The sequence below is a fragment of the Lutjanus erythropterus genome, chromosome 23, assembly GCF_056507025.1.
Source record: "Lutjanus erythropterus isolate fLutEry1 chromosome 23, fLutEry1.hap2, whole genome shotgun sequence".
In the NCBI taxonomy this organism is placed as follows: Eukaryota; Metazoa; Chordata; class Actinopteri; order Lutjaniformes; family Lutjanidae; genus Lutjanus; species Lutjanus erythropterus.
Window position 1 is genome coordinate 5245340 of NC_139339.1, and position 12828 is coordinate 5258167.

General features: G+C 40.8%; 1 protein-coding gene across 1 annotated transcript in view; it reads left to right on the forward strand.

Moving 5' to 3' along the window:
• ppp2r5b (protein phosphatase 2, regulatory subunit B', beta) overlaps positions 1-12828 on the forward strand; it is a 55291-nt gene that overhangs the window by 24476 nt on the left and 17987 nt on the right. The window contains exons 2-5 of the mRNA XM_084711620.1: positions 4155-4351; positions 8279-8380; positions 10338-10430; positions 10840-10970. Coding sequence (XP_084567746.1) covers positions 4155-4351; positions 8279-8380; positions 10338-10430; positions 10840-10970 — 523 coding nt within the window. The remainder of the gene's footprint in view (positions 1-4154; positions 4352-8278; positions 8381-10337; positions 10431-10839; positions 10971-12828) is intronic.

Here is a 12828-nt window from a genome sequence, read left to right on the forward strand (position 1 = left end):
TCTGTGGCTTGCATTAGTTAGTTAAATCAGTTAGCGATGGAGCTAGCCACCTAATTAGCTGACTCAGTTCCTCGGTTCCTGGAACAAAACCCAGCCAGAAAACCACCCCAGTCCTGTGCTCCCTGTTAAATATCGGCGCGATTAATGTCAAGTTGTCACAACAAATCATCTCAAACAGTGTTAACTTTTCATTAAAAATTACATAATCAACAGAATGACACTTAGTCTTATGCACACCCCTTCTAATAAAGTGTTGCCAGATTTTCTTCTGAATGTATGTATGTGAATTATCTACCTTTACACCACAGGATAATAGACAGTAAGACGATTCTGGTGACCAGTTCAGCAAATACTGACAGACAACAAATAGTTTTAGCTTTGCCTTAAAATACGCACTGTGGCTCTGTCTGAGCCTGTCATCTCCCTTTTTTGCTCTTTCATTTTCTTTTTCTTCACTCTCTCCCACACTTGCTCTCACATGACCCACCAAGTCTCTTCATTCCCTTCATCTTCCCTCTCTTTTTCTCACCTCCTGTCTCACTCCCTCTGTCTCCCGAACACACATACATGCTTTCTCTTTCCCATCGTCTTTTCACCTCGCTCTGTTCCTTTTTTTTCTTCTTCTCAGTCCCAGCACGGCACATCTTCATACAATTACTCTCCATTAAAAATGGATTAGATTTCACCTTCACAGTCTGTCTACTGAGGGAGAACAGGACGGAAGAAAGGAGAGGAGAAAGAGAAAAGAGGGGTATGAGAATCAGGAGAGAGGGATGAAGAGATAGAAAGGATAGGAAAGGGCAGATTAGGAAAGGAAAGGAAAAAAGAATGGTCGAGAAAAAGGAAAGGACGGTCCTGGATGGAAGAGCGATGAAGGGTCAGGAGGATGAAAAGACTGAAGCTGCAGCTATTTAAACCTGCCAAGAACCTCAAATACAGGAGTGGTTCCTGGTCGCTTTGCAGATTTGGACTCACATTAGTTCTCAAAGCAAAGTCAGAAGAACTAGTTCACCCTCTTAAACTTTTCACACTTGTTTTTCGTCACAAATAGTCAGAAAATTGTGTGAACTCGGCTGTCACACGTTTGTCCAGTCACTGAGAAATGGCTGCAGCTCAAGAACAAACCGACTGCTACGACTCAATGGACAGGCTCACAGACGTCAACACTAGATGTAAAATAGGAAAAAGGAAAGTTGCAGGGAAAGTTTATGCAAGTCCTGTCGTGAAAGATGAAATGATAAAAAATTAGAAGAGGAACAGCTCTGGTATTGTGAGGCTTTATACACAAACAACTTACAGTCGTCTGCATATATAACAAGGAAAAGTTCTGCAATGTTTACCTGAATAAAAGACAGTTTTAATGCAATCTAAATCTAAACTATATTTAAAGGACCAGCGTGGAGGATTTAGTGGCAACTAACTGTGAGCTTGTCTCGCTCTCTTCTTCCAAGAGTGTAGCAGAAACTATGGCCATGAAACTCTCTGTTTGGTGTTTGGTTTGTCTGTTCTGGGCTGCTGTAGAAATGAGACACGCAATTATCTCTTGCTATAGGCACCGTCTATGGGGGCAACAGTGTTTTTTACCCCCCTCCAGTGTCAATCCTGAGGTGAAGCAGGAGGGAAAAATGCAATTGTAAAATTGCCATAGACTAATACATTTTTATTGGCATTTGAAATGACCACAAATTAAGTTATAGCATATGTTATATTATTCTTAATAATATAGAATAATAGAATAATATATTAAAGAATAATCAGGGAATAAAAATGTGTGTAAAGTGTGCAAGAACACTGAATTTTATATTTTACCCAAAACACTTCTGGGTGAAATACTGGCAGAGATTGCAGCATATGGTGGAATTTACCTTCAACAGCTGGCGGTGATGAAATGCTCCTTTCATGAGAGAAATATGCCAGGTGCACTAAGTTTGTTTTATAAATCAAAAAATTCTGTTTTTCATTGAAAATAGGAACTCTTTATAGTAAAGTTAAAAAAAGAAATCCTTCAGTTGGGGTGAATAATTGCAAAATAGCAATGATGCTGCTTTTGTGTCTCTTTAATTAATTATATTGCAATTCACAGGACTAGAATAAGATACATATACTTGGTAGTTTTGGTGTGTATTAGACTTTTAAATAAATCCTGTATGGAAAGCATAGTTGGTCATACAAGACTGAATAAAAGGCCACTTTCGTTGGTCTCAAAAGAGTCTTGTCTTCTTGGACACATCAAGCAAAGGGCAGTCCTCGTCTATTGTTGTGCAGCTCCGTGCCAAAGGGAGCAGATGGTCCTGGTGTGCCCACAAGAGGTGAGGGGGTCTGGGACTGGAAGAGCTCTAGTCGGCCCCCCTTAACCCTCCTGTGTTTCCCACCTGGGGGTTAAGAAGGGTTAAATCTAATCTGCTCCTGCTGTTTGAATGTGTGTGTGTGTGTGTGTGTGTGTGTGTGTGTGAGACTTGGATCATCCTCTTTCCAACTGCACAGTTAGTCTAGACTGCTTCCCAGCCATTAGTAACGCTGTATTGTTTTCTTCTGACAGAGGGAGATTATTTGTTCAACTGTAAACACACCTAAGGGGCCGGGCTGAGACCACTATTCTCTTTAGTCTTTAGGGTGGAACAGACGTCGGCGTCTCATGCAGTTATTTTTCTCAGCGTGGCACGGAGCCCTGAGCCTAGTAGTCACTATTTTTGGTCACCCACTCTTTTACTTATTTACTCAAGCAACAGTGACGGCTAAATAAGCACCAAGCTTACTAGTATAGTATTAGGAATCATAGATAATAGGTTTTCTCTTTTTAGCTACGCTGGCTGCTTGGCTCCAGGGACGGCGGTCGGCCTACCACTTTGTTTGAGGTTGATATATCTCAACAACTGTTGGATGAATTACTGTAAACTTTTATCCAGACATTTATTATCCTTAACGGATGAATCGTACTGATTTTGGTGATCCCTTGACCTTTCTTTTAGCACCCCGATGAGGTTGACATTTTTGGTTTTAGGTGAAATGTCTGTACAACTGTTAGCATCACCTGCTAAACATCAGCACTGTCATTGTGATCATGATAGCATTCTGACATTAGCATTTAGCTCAAAGCACTGCTGTGCCTATGTACAGACTCACCACTAGCATGGTGATTAACTAATAGTCTTGTTAACAATCTTGTTAATAACCCTTAAAGGGATAGCACCGGGTTTACAGCTTTAAACACATAATTAAAGAAGGTGCGTGATGTCTTTCAGGCTCAACCTTTCTTAATTTCCACAGCAATTACAGAAAATCATATATCATTACATAATATATTCTGGAACGCCTGCGACATCCTGCTGGAAATCATGCAAAAAACCTTTGCAATAAATGTATTTTATCATTTATCTCAATATAGACAGCATATTATGCCAAACCTTGCATACATCTCATACACATATATATAGGAATCTAACATGGGGATATTTCACTGCTATATTTAGCTATTGAGTCATCAATCATCAGGTTACTCAGAAAAAGAACCAAGAATTCCCATTTGGCTGCTGTCAAAGCCTGTAACTCTACACTTTGGTGTTTGCTGCTTTTTTTCCTTTACTTTTTGCATAATGCTGTCCAGGCTGAGCCGCTAGGTTTCACACCTCCCCTCGGGTCTGTGTAATCAATTTAAGACCGACTGTACGTCCTCAGTAATCCGTGGGTATCAGCCACTCTCTCTCCACATCTGTGAAAAGTGGTGTTTTTGGATGCGCGGGGTTTTAATCTGACGGCCGGCAGCAGGTTGTTTCATTGTGACGAACAGGTCCTGAGAGCGAATCTGACAGGTAATAGGACTGAGATACAACACAGCCCTCTGGAGGAAGGTGTGTGTGTGGACGTGTGTGTGTGTGTGGATGGATGGAAGCGCCTGTGTGTGTGTGTGTGTACAAATGTGTTTGTAGAGTAATAGACTGCTCTTTCCCTCATTACCTTTGAGGGAAGATCTAGCATGTAGAAAACATCTCTGTAGACTCTAACACTCTCACTTTGTCAAACCATTCACTACCAAACACAAAGCGCCTTTCAGGAAACCCATCGGATTTGGCCTTTTTTTCCCCTGTCCTTTAACCTCGATGTCTAACATTTCTCTTCTCTCTCTTTTTCTGTCTTCCTGCCTCTCAATCATCCAGACGCCCCGGTGGCAGAGTTACATGACCTGTTCTGTAAGAAGCTGCAGCAGTGCTGCGTGCTGTTTGATTTCCTGGACTGCGTGGCCGACCTGAAGGGGAAGGAGATCAAGCGTGCGGCGCTCAACGAGCTGGTGGAGAGCGTGGCCACGAGCAGAGGAGTCCTCATAGAGCCTCTGTACCCAGAGGCTATAAAGATGGTAGGAGGGGAGGAGGAGACGGGAGGGTAGGGGTGGAAATGATGGACAGATGGATGGATAGAAAGAAAAGATGAGTAAATGCTAAGTACGCTAATGTGCTAACTAAATCCATATAAGGTTTCTTGGCTTATCCCCTTTTCTTTAGAGGCCTCTTCCTAGAAACATAAACAGTTATACCCAGAACCCTCTGTGAAATGTTCTACCCATAACCCCCTATAAGGCCTTTTCTACCAACATTGAACTGGTACCATTCCAATTCAAGCACTTAATTTAGAAATGAGCATTTCCAGTAGAAATAAACTGGTCCAGAAACTGAGCTGGTTCCTAGCTGGAAACCAAAAAAAACATAGCAAATCTTTTCAAACCTTTTTACTGACTCTTAAAGCCTTTGAAGAGACAGTACACAGACAGTACAAGCTGAAACAGGGCATTTTCTGAACAACACCGAACCCTCATCCACTCTCTTTCCCCAATCCCACACCATCCCTCAGCTCAGGTCGTGAGGCACATAAAGATAAGGAAAAAAAACAAAAACAAACAGAAACAAAAAAAGAAGGGACAGGATATTCTGAGAAATTATTTTGGGAACATTAACATACTTAAATTAGGGAATAAGAAAAAAGAAGCAAAACAGTTTGGGTAGTTATTCAATCCTCTTCTGAGTCAGGTGCCTTACAGAACTTCCTTAATCCAACAAAGTTGTGAAAGCCAGGGCTCACTGAGCGGCAACAGGGAGGCCAGTATCAGCTGGGGCGCCAAAGATGGCTGATAGAGCATTAGGCTTATTATTTCAAATATGTTTGACCAGGAATTTGTCAATCTGGGACAAGAAATAGCAGGTTTTCCTTGAGAACCACAGTGGGCGTGTCATATTCTACAGGTTCTTGTGCATTGTGCAGCGCCCTCTGTTGATGACATCCTTGACTACAATGGTTCCACTCAGAAGTGGTGGAAATGTGGGCTTGTTCTCTCGAGGCCTTTTCCCATCAAATAAGGTCTGGTTCTTGGATCGGTTTCGATGAGAATTCTTGCCTGAACCAGCCTTTGTTTCCACCAATTTTGAGTGGAACCATTGTAATCAAAGATGTCATCACCAGAGGGTGTTACAAAACGTACAACAACCTGTAGAATATGACGCGCCCATTTTGGTTCTGGAACTTTTGGTTCCAGCAGGGAAACCAACTTTTTGGATTCTGAACCCATTTATTTTTGGTGGAAATGCTCAGAAATGCAGTGAACCGCAACAGGGCCGGTTCCATGTTGGTGGAAAAGGCCTATAGATTGCACCAAGGTCCTGTTTGAGGGTTCTATTAAGAACTATATTATGTTCTTCAGATGAAGTTAAAAAGTATTAAATCCCACAGATTGTATATTGTTGTAATCCATCATTTTAATAATCTATGTTACATTACTGTTGTTACAAATTCAAATAATTTATATCATGGTTGAGGATCTTGCTTTTAAAATGCTTTAAAAAACTCTATCCAAAATAGGGTTCTTCAGAAGCACATGTTTCTGGGTAGAACCTCAGCCCTTCGGGAAGAACCCTTTACAAGCAGGAGGCAAAGACAGGAGGCAGACAGTGTGACATCCAGCCGAGGAGCTCTGCGGAGTCACCAGAGACTATAAACAAAGGTTGCGAGAGAGGAGAGGAGAAAGGAAGAGAGGGATGGATAGGCAAGGGGAGGGAAGGAAAGGAGGGATAGAGCGTTAGCAAAGGGTGCTAAGTAGCAATAGGCTGCACAGATGGCGAGAAAGAGAGGGAGGGATGAGAAAGATAAAGAGGAGTGTGGTGGAAAATGTGTGGACACCATCACAGAGCAGCGGAGGTCCCAGGGGATATAAAGAGGAGGGAATGGATTGAGGAAAGAAGGTAAAGCGAGCAGAGGATATAGCTTATGTCATGGAGTCACTAGACCCAGAGGATGTGAAAATGCTGATAGGACAGACGGATGAAAGTGGGCGAAAGCTTTAGTGTGTGGCCACAAGATTAAAAAAAAAAGCTCAAATTAAAAATAGAAGTTGCTAATAAGTGCATAGATAAGAGCCTGAGTGCTGTGATGTAGTGAATGTAATGGTGGAGAAGGAGGGAGGAAGTAAAGTTGGAAACTTTCTCAAGCAATGAGACTCTTTTGCACAATTCAAATCTAATTTCAGGTTAGTAAATCCGTGTTTAGTGCTGTCTGTAAGCAGATATGGTGTTTACCACGTTCACTGTCTTAGTTCAGTGTGTTAGCATGCTAACATGTGCAGCACAGAAGACGGACTGCCATCCTTAGCCACAGCTAGCATTGCTAAAAAACACAGAAAAGTTCACTTCAGTAAAGTGCCTGACATAAAGCAACAATGGAACTAAATAAAATAGGTAATTATGATAAAATAATTAAGATAAAGACTAAAGGGTGTGAGGAGGAGTGGAGGAAAGAGTGACGAGTCAGGAGAGAAGACGAGAGAAACTGCAATATGTAGGATTCAAATGTCCAGAAAACCATATTCTTACAACACTGTAGCATAAGGAACGAGTTACTAAATGATATGGATGTTTTTAAATCTGAATGCAAATCCCCCTGCAGTGAGAAGATTTACTAAAGCAAACAGCAGGGTGGAGAGAAGGAAGGAATGGAAAAGAAAATAATGCTGAATTGGGGCGCTGGGATTTACCACATTTGTTTTTTGCATTATGTTTTAAGCACTAAATGGCCGGTGGAAATGCATTTGCTGAATAAATCATGATATAGGCAGCTGCTGGGTTGCATAACTTATAAGTTCTCCTTATTAAACAACTGCGTCAAACATGGCCGACAGTGGCTGAATTTGTTTATGACAACTTGAAAACTGAAAAAAGTTAGTCAAGACGATGACTTTTCCCTCCTGAGGTGACAGATTTTTCTTGTTAATTACTGACAGTTGTCCTTTGATATAGCAGTGCAACCCTTCCACCCACTAACGCAGCTGTTTACCTAATTATTTGCCTCATTTAATTGAACTCACCTAAATGTCCTTTGAACAGAGGACTCTTGAGCATTTTAAAGGGACTACAAGGAACTTTTAACTAGTTATGGAAAAGTCTCAGTTCAATACTGACGCCTGTTTCTGACCTGCATCTATCTGTTTCTACATAATTATTCTTAATGTCCGCCACTGGGTCGGAGTCGCCCCTTGCTGTGACTGTAGCAAGTCTTTTTTTTTTTCCTCTAAAGTCATTTTCATATCGAGACATTTCCTCTTTATTTCAGTGACAGGCCGACCCTCCGGCAACACGGCGTTAACAGCACTCGTTTTTCCCCGTTTCTTTGCTTCTGCGGGTCTTTTAATTCCACTGTTGACGCTGTTAAAATGACAGATTTTCCTTTATGGATCTCTGAAAGCAGGACGTCAAACTCCAGACTGAAACTTCCTCTTTTTTCTCCTTGATGGCATTTTCATGAATGAACACTTCCTGACATGTAGAGCAGGAAGCGCAGCCATATATGGTATTGTTGCACTCAAATATGCACAGGTGGATAATTTTCTGAAGTTAGAGAGATTTAAGATAAGAAAACAAAAATGTTCTTGCATAAGGCCCATTGTTTTGTAACTCCAACTATTCATCCCGGTTCTATCTGGAGAGCTGATTTGGTGTGCAGTGACACGAATTTGTGCATCGTTTTGAAATATCAGCATGATGAAGTTTAGAGATGAGTCAAAGGATGTTGTGCTGCACAAGCACAGTTATGAAACAAGATTTAAATCAGAAGCTCACTCGTTTTTAGTAAATACAACTATTAAATCGCTGCGTTTTCTTTTTAATCTGTTTGACCCGCTTTTCACTCTTCTGCCCTTGTCCCCTTCCTGTATCCGCGTCCCTCTCATCCATTTTCGTCTTTTCCACCTCCTCACATTCCCGTCACTCTCTTTCCCTCCCCGTCCTCGTTTGTGGTTCTCCAGATTTCAGTAAATATCTTCCGGACTCTCCCACCCAGCGAGAATCCAGAGTTTGACCCCGAGGAAGACGAGCCGACACTCGAAGCCTCCTGGCCGCATCTGCAGGTATGTCATATGTACAAAAACACACGTTATGATCATATTCTGACAGTTTACATCAGGCAGAAGGAAAAGGGAGAAAAGGACAGTTTTCTATTCTGCAAAGCATGTTGACTTTGGCCTTTTTCCACCCAAAAATCATGCACTTAGTTTGTTATTAAAGTGAAACACAATGCAGTGTCAGTAAGTACCATGAAAAATGTGCTCTTCTGTATATTATACATTATATTTGGGAGGGGGGAACAATGCCATAATGAACACAACTCCCACCAGGTGTTGCTGTTAATGCAGCGTTCAGCATTTATCTGCATATAAACATACTGTACCTGAGCCTGAGGTCCTCCAGGTCAGTTAAATCTGCTGTTTAAAGCAAAAAACAAAACATGAGAAAAAAAAGTGCCCGTTTTATCAGTCTGAACCACAAAAGTGAAGCTCTAGCGAGGAAGAACGTCACATCTGCTAAATAGACTTGTGATGTTTGCCCAGATGACATTCGGGTGTGGTGTACAGTCACTTTTGCACCCCTCAGGAAGAGATGAGTCAAAACGTAAGCGTGAAGTCCAAACTGTCTCTTTTTTCCCTTTTCTGTTTTGGTGCAAAACATTACTGTCTATGAACTTCAGCATACATTTTTTTTTTCTGAATCCTGGGCTCTCAGTAAGCTCAGATTTTTCAAAGAAGTCAACTCTGGCTGCCATTTGGAGCGATGATCATGCTGCTTTCCCTCGAGCAGCTTTAAAAGAAACAGTTTGCCATTTTGAAAAGAACACTTACTCACTTTCTCGCCGAGAGTTAGATGAAAAGGTTGTTGCCACTCTCACATTCATCTGGTCAGTATAAAGCCACAGCTTGCGGACTGTTAGCTTAGCTTAGCATTAAGACTGAAAACGGGATGGAACAGCTAGCACGGCTCTGTGTGAAGGTTAAAAAACAATCTGCCTACCAGCACCTCTAATGCTCAGTAATTACACCTAATATGTTTTTTGTGTTTGTTTATTCCAGTGGTGGAAAGTAACTAAACACTTTTACTCAGGTTGTGTACCATTTTGAAATGCTTGTCCTTTAATAAAGTATTTAAGTTTTGTGCTTCCTGGCCCGTCCTGAGGTTTCTTCAGTTTCTTCCCTGTTGGTTTTTTAGGGGAGGAGTTTTTCCTTACTTAAATTAAGGGTCTGAGCACAAAGGATGTTGTACACCTTAACAATTTTAAAGCCCCATGAGGCAAATTGTAATTTCTGATATTGGGCTACATAGAGAGATAGTTTTCCTTGACGTGACCTTTTCCTGCTATGAGAAGTCGAAATGTCTGCTGTAAAAAAGGACTGTTATTGTCTGAAAACATGCGTGAAATCAGCACAATAAGCCACACAGTGAATTACCATCCTGCGCTAATTTAATGTCTTACACTGCATGACGACAGTAGATCTGGTGCTGTTTTAGCAACATACTGATCCCAAAATCCTCTCATGACCACTCAGATTTATCTTATGACCCTTGGGAGGGACCCAACCCCTAGGCTGGGAATCACTGGGTTAAACTGCAGACGTTCCCTTTATGAGGTAGTTAGAAGTAGTTCCACTGACTGCTACTTGCACAGCGTTTCATCAGTATTAATAATCTGATAATGTAAGATATAATAAATGTAACAGCATAATATTTATAGAATAAGACACTTTAAATAGACTCTTATTATAATGGTTTTGTACTTTTACTGCTTTTGTCCACCAAGGCATCCAAAATCAGCAAAATATGAAAGTTCCTTATAGCTTTCAGCTTTCAACCACAGTTATATTTCATATGAAAAGAAAAACAACTTAAAACTGAACTCTTTATACTAAGCTAGGCTAATCACACCTAGCTAGCTGGAGGCTAGAGAGATTGAGATTGAAAGAAAGCAAATACATTTAGGAGACAAACACAGACACTAAATGGTGTCTAATTGCTTTCTATTTGCTCCTCCGTTAGCTGGTGTACGAGTTCTTTCTGCGTTTCCTGGAGAGTCCGGACTTCCAGCCCTCCATGGCTAAACGCTACGTCGACCAGAAGTTTGTCCTGCAGGTAATTTTTTAACTCTCCTTGAAAGGTGCAGTTTGTCAAATCGAAAGCTCATGCATGTTTCTAAAATCCTGACAAATGGAAAAGTATAAATAAATGAACTCAGTAATATCCCCTGCTGAACTGCTCTCAAACTTTCTTATCTAAGTTAATAAAAAATTGACTTAGACTTCACAGTTAAGTCGTACAACTTTTATGTTTAATATCTACTTTACAAGAGAAAGAAATGAGACAAATAAAGAAGCTGTTGTATGGTTGAGGATTAGGTTTATGGGTGAAAATGAGTTTAAGGTTAGGATTAAGGAAGGTTAGAGAATAATTGCACTCAGAAAAGGTCCTCACAAGGACCATATTGCAGGCGTACTCTATTTGTGCCTGTAATTATCATATGTGTGTGTGCGTGTCTGTGTAGCTCCTGGAGCTGTTCGACAGCGAGGACCCCAGGGAGAGGGAGTACCTAAAGACCATCCTGCACCGTGTCTATGGAAAACTACTGGGCCTCCGAGCCTACATCCGCAAACAGATCAACAACATCTTCCTCAGGTACAGACTGCCTACCACCAATCCGATGCACAGGATTTAAAGGTGCTATTTATAGCGTTTTAACATCAATAAATCAAACATTTGCCAACAAAGACCATCAGCAGGGAGAGCAGCTGTGTTTATGACCCCTGCAATGCATTTTTTTCTTTATCTTGGTGCGTCACTGGAACAAATGATGATTTTACAGCACAAAACACACAGGAACATTTTTTCACAGCTTAAAAAAGAAGTCAGGATGTATATTTATTGTTAGGTTGGGATGTTATTTCCTGACAAAAGTTGCATTCAAGCCAAGTTATCGGTATGGGAAGAACGGGAAAAAAACCCCTGTTGTTTTAATTTAGAAGCACTCGCACGTTATGTGGTTACCTTCTTCAAAGTCACACAAGATGCTTGGAAATTAAAGGGATAGTTCAGGTTTTTTGAAGTTGGAGAAGCGGCAGGAGTACCAGTGTAGGAAGCCAGGAGCTGTTGTTGTTGTTTAAGTGTACACAATATTTAGAATATTTTCATCCTCTTACCTTGTCGTCTGGCAGCCTTTTCTGATGGGAAACCACTGTTATATAATATAATATCACTCTCTCCAAACCAACCAAACTCCATAGACAAAATCAGTAATTTTACCTCGCAGAACATGGGAGTTACTGGTCTACTGCTGCCTTGATGCGTGACTTTGTTTGTGTTATTGTGTGACTCCTGTGTTTTAAAGAGTCACCAAAGTCACACAATAACACAAACAAACAAATCAATTAAAGCAGCAGTGGATCAGCAACTCCTGTGTTCTGCGAGGTAAAATTTGTGATTTCACCTATGGAGTTTGGTTTACAGCGGTCATTCACAAACACTGGGTCCCCAAATAAATAAAATACAATGGAGAAAAAATCTGCAACTTTAAGATTTATATTAGATGGTCTGTTGAGTCAGCCTTACCAAATTTATTTCTCATTTATAAAGTTGTAACATGTATTTGTTTTCAATGAAGCGTCAGGATGATGTAGGTTGATGCAAAAATGGAACATTCATTTATACATGAGTAAACTCTTTTGCAGGATTTATTAAGGTTTATTGGGAGTTGGGTCGTGATGGTTTGTCACTTTTTAAAAACTGGAAAGGAAAAGAGTTAGAGTTTAGGTAAAGTGATATTTGGCTTATATAATGGAGGTTTCCCATCAGAAAGGGCTGTGTGACAGCAAAGTAAAGCAGTGAAAATATTCTAAATATAGTGTACACTTGAACTGATATTGATATGTTTTGTGTACAGCAGCACATTGCTTAGCTTCCGTACTGGTATTCCTCTCCGCTTCTCCAGACTGGGGGTTTGTCGACCATCATCTACTGACCTCATAATAACTCCAAACAATCCAAACTATCCCTTTAATATTGGATTTTTTTTTCATTGTGTAACTGCCAGTGGCAGAGACTTTGCAGCTATTTGGCCAACAATTAGCTGATAGTAGTTCTTTTGCTGACTCTGAGCTACACCTACAGTTCTTGGCTGACATTAATAGTTTTCCCACATTCCTGCCTGTAATAAAAGTCTGTATAATATTATTATGTGAATGTGGCATAAGAATCAACACAGAGGAGGACAGAAGACAAGCAGTATTATTATATTATTGTGACAAGTAGTACCGGTGTGTAAGGAGAGGCAGATGTTACAGAGAGTATTTTCTGCCTCAGTACTCTTCCGCACATGCAGACAAACAGGAACAAGGCGCTCACAAACATGACTGTGCACATTTGCAGTCACAACACGCACTGAATCAGCCATCCTGGATCTATCCCGAGAGTTTACATCATTGTGTAGTGACACAAATCTCCTCAGATGATTGGTTAAGCAGCTCTGACTAACAAGGGG